The sequence below is a fragment of the Montipora foliosa genome, chromosome 1, assembly GCF_036669935.1.
Source record: "Montipora foliosa isolate CH-2021 chromosome 1, ASM3666993v2, whole genome shotgun sequence".
NCBI classification, from domain to species: Eukaryota; Metazoa; Cnidaria; class Anthozoa; order Scleractinia; family Acroporidae; genus Montipora; species Montipora foliosa.
Window position 1 is genome coordinate 46,488,737 of NC_090869.1, and position 2,500 is coordinate 46,491,236.

At 38.4% G+C, this 2,500-nt stretch overlaps 1 protein-coding gene and 1 pseudogene across 1 annotated transcript in view; one reads left to right on the forward strand and one right to left on the reverse strand.

Moving 5' to 3' along the window:
• The window catches only part of LOC137978367 (uncharacterized), a 3,127-nt pseudogene extending 2,910 nt beyond the window's left edge, over window positions 1-217 (forward strand).
• A 1,175-nt stretch (window positions 218-1,392) lies between these two features.
• The window catches only part of LOC137978383 (uncharacterized), a 5,624-nt gene continuing 4,516 nt past the window's right edge, over window positions 1,393-2,500 (reverse strand). Inside the window, exons 2-3 of the mRNA XM_068825272.1 lie at window positions 2,245-2,500; window positions 1,393-2,003 (exon numbers count right to left, since the gene is read on the reverse strand). The exon at window positions 2,245-2,500 is cut by the window's right edge and continues 150 nt beyond it. Coding sequence (XP_068681373.1) covers window positions 1,425-2,003; window positions 2,245-2,500 — 835 coding nt within the window. The 3' untranslated portion in view covers window positions 1,393-1,424. The remainder of the gene's footprint in view (window positions 2,004-2,244) is intronic.

A 2,500-nucleotide genomic window follows, 5' to 3' on the forward strand; every position in this document is an offset into this window, starting at 1 on the left:
ACAGGAAGTGGAAGAAACAAGAAAAATTGCAAATGTAAGGATCCAGGTAGAACGTGTAATCGGTCTAGTTCGCAGAAAGTATGTCATCCTGCAAAGCATATTACCCACAGAGTTGGTGAAGGCAAAACCAGGTGAGTCTGTAGCTCCTATTGACAAAATAGCTCGAGTGTGCTGTGCACTCACCAATTTGTCAGAGTCGATTGTCCCATTTGATTGAGGTGAACTTACAACCAATTTCATTCCAGGCCTTTAAGATGTAGTTAAGGCAAGCCATAATTTGTTCTTCAATGTCTTCAGTAATTCTTACGTTGACAAATTGTTAAAACACAACGTTAAGGTGCACCATACTCTGCTAGCAGAGTCTCTTTTGATCTTCCTAGATAAGTCGGGAAGAGGAAAGTAGACTCTGCCAGCCGGCTCGACATTTCGTGTTGAGCATGCGTTAAAAATTCAAACATATTCGGGAGTCAGTCACGCATGACTAGTAACCGCAAAACCACAAAACCAAAACAAACAGTAGGGATATTTTTGAACAACTCTGGCAAACACACGACAACCAAGGAATCATTTCCTTCGAAACTCAAGATAGTTTAAGTTTTTAAATTGCCATTTCAGTTTTTACTGAAAAAATAAATAGGTTTCTCAATTCTGGCAAACTAGTTTCTGTAACCGACATACGGAGGAAATACTCATGGGAATTTAGACAGTTAAAAATTGTCACGCTGTTGTAAATTTAAAAAATATTGACGACGCGTGGCGATTGATCATGCGCAAAACCCAAAGTAATGTTTTTTGTGTTGGTGGTACAATTAAATAAACTTAAAGTGGTACTATGATCAAAAAATCATTTCCTTTTTTTCTTCATATTTTGAAAGCGTGTTCGCTTAACACCTAACTGGCAAAATTTTGAGCTTTGAGTTTTATCCAAAGGCTGTTTATTTTGAGTGTAAGTTTTGGATTTCATGGTCCGCCATTACTCACGTTCAAAACTGGCCGATTGGACCTCAGAGGGTTGGATCTAGAGAAAATGACGTCATTTACTCACTAACTTAAAATTTCAGCATGTAAACGCAATTTATTATATATGCAAAACACGGGTTGAAAAGTCTGAAAGCCCGAAACTCCCGTGCAGCATATTAATTAGGCTGCGTACACACGCATTGCATTCTTAAACTAGTGAGTGTTTGACGTTATTTTCTCCTCGACCCAGCTCTCTCAAGATTTTAAAGTTAGTAATGGCGGACCAATAAATGAAAAAATTCCAGCTAAAATAAACAGGTGTCTTTTTAAAATCAGAACTTAAAACTTGGGTGAGTTAGTGTTCAGTTAACATAGTTTTGAAATCCAAAGGAAAAACAAAATTTTTTTTGGTTGGTCGTAGTACCACTTTAACATTTTAATTATGATTGCCCAGTCAAGTTTGTCTATTGACACTCGTCACGTGTAACCTCAAGCGATATTTGTTGACACTGCTGCAGCAATTCTATGTAATCCAACTGAATACACTCTTCTTTAAATACGCTATTGGGCAAGGGCTTCGGTACATTATCAATTTCTTTACAAGTATACTGCTCATTAAATGGTGTGATAAGGGACAAACCAGAAATACTTGTTAAAAAACTTTTCTGCTCTTCTGAGGTTGGAGCAGGTGTCCTGGTATTTTTGATCCCAGGGTTTGATCTAGTAGCCATAGGAGTAACCTGTTTCTCCACCATTAATTCATGCTTCTTTTTAGCAGATGTAAAATCTATCTCACTAACAGGTAAGTAGGGGATTTCGCTAACATGACTTGGAAGAAGCCATTTGTTCTTTTCGTGTGTGCATATGGTAGCATCTCTAATTCTAACACCAGCCTCCACGGCAAAAAGCACTGCCCCCACAAGGGAACACCCTTCACGTAATCCTGCCATGTAATCACAATGGGCAGCAATAACAGTTCCACATTTTTCTGCCAGAAACCATGTTCTAAGTGGGGTGTCCCGGGCTCTCTGTGAGTGATTCACCTGTTGAGGGTAGACAATAAGTTCTTAATTTTAAATGAAGAAAATTAATATCCCTTGAAAAATGCAATATCACTCGACAAAAATGTGAGCACTATAAGCTTAAGTGATATTTCGTGTCAAGATCAACTGTTAAAACAAGAGCATTATCTGAGGTTGATAAAAAAAATGAGTCCTTTGTTTTGCTCTGATCTGTTTGCTTCTCTCGATCAGAAATCATGAGAAAAAAAAAGCATTTACTTACCCTGGCGAACGCAACAACTTTCTCGGCATCAACAGATCGTATGCGAAGAGTATTCACCCATCCAGACACAAAGAAATTGTACGCGTCCATCGATTTGTAGGCCTTCATTTGGGTTTTTGTAGCCCACGAGGTTTGCAATACCAAGTAGTACACAATATCTGGATATTGAACATTCGGCAGCAGCTCTATGTTTTCGGAGAAAGCACTTTTTCTCAACGCATATGGGTGGAAGCCACAAACAGTTATTTTTTCCTGG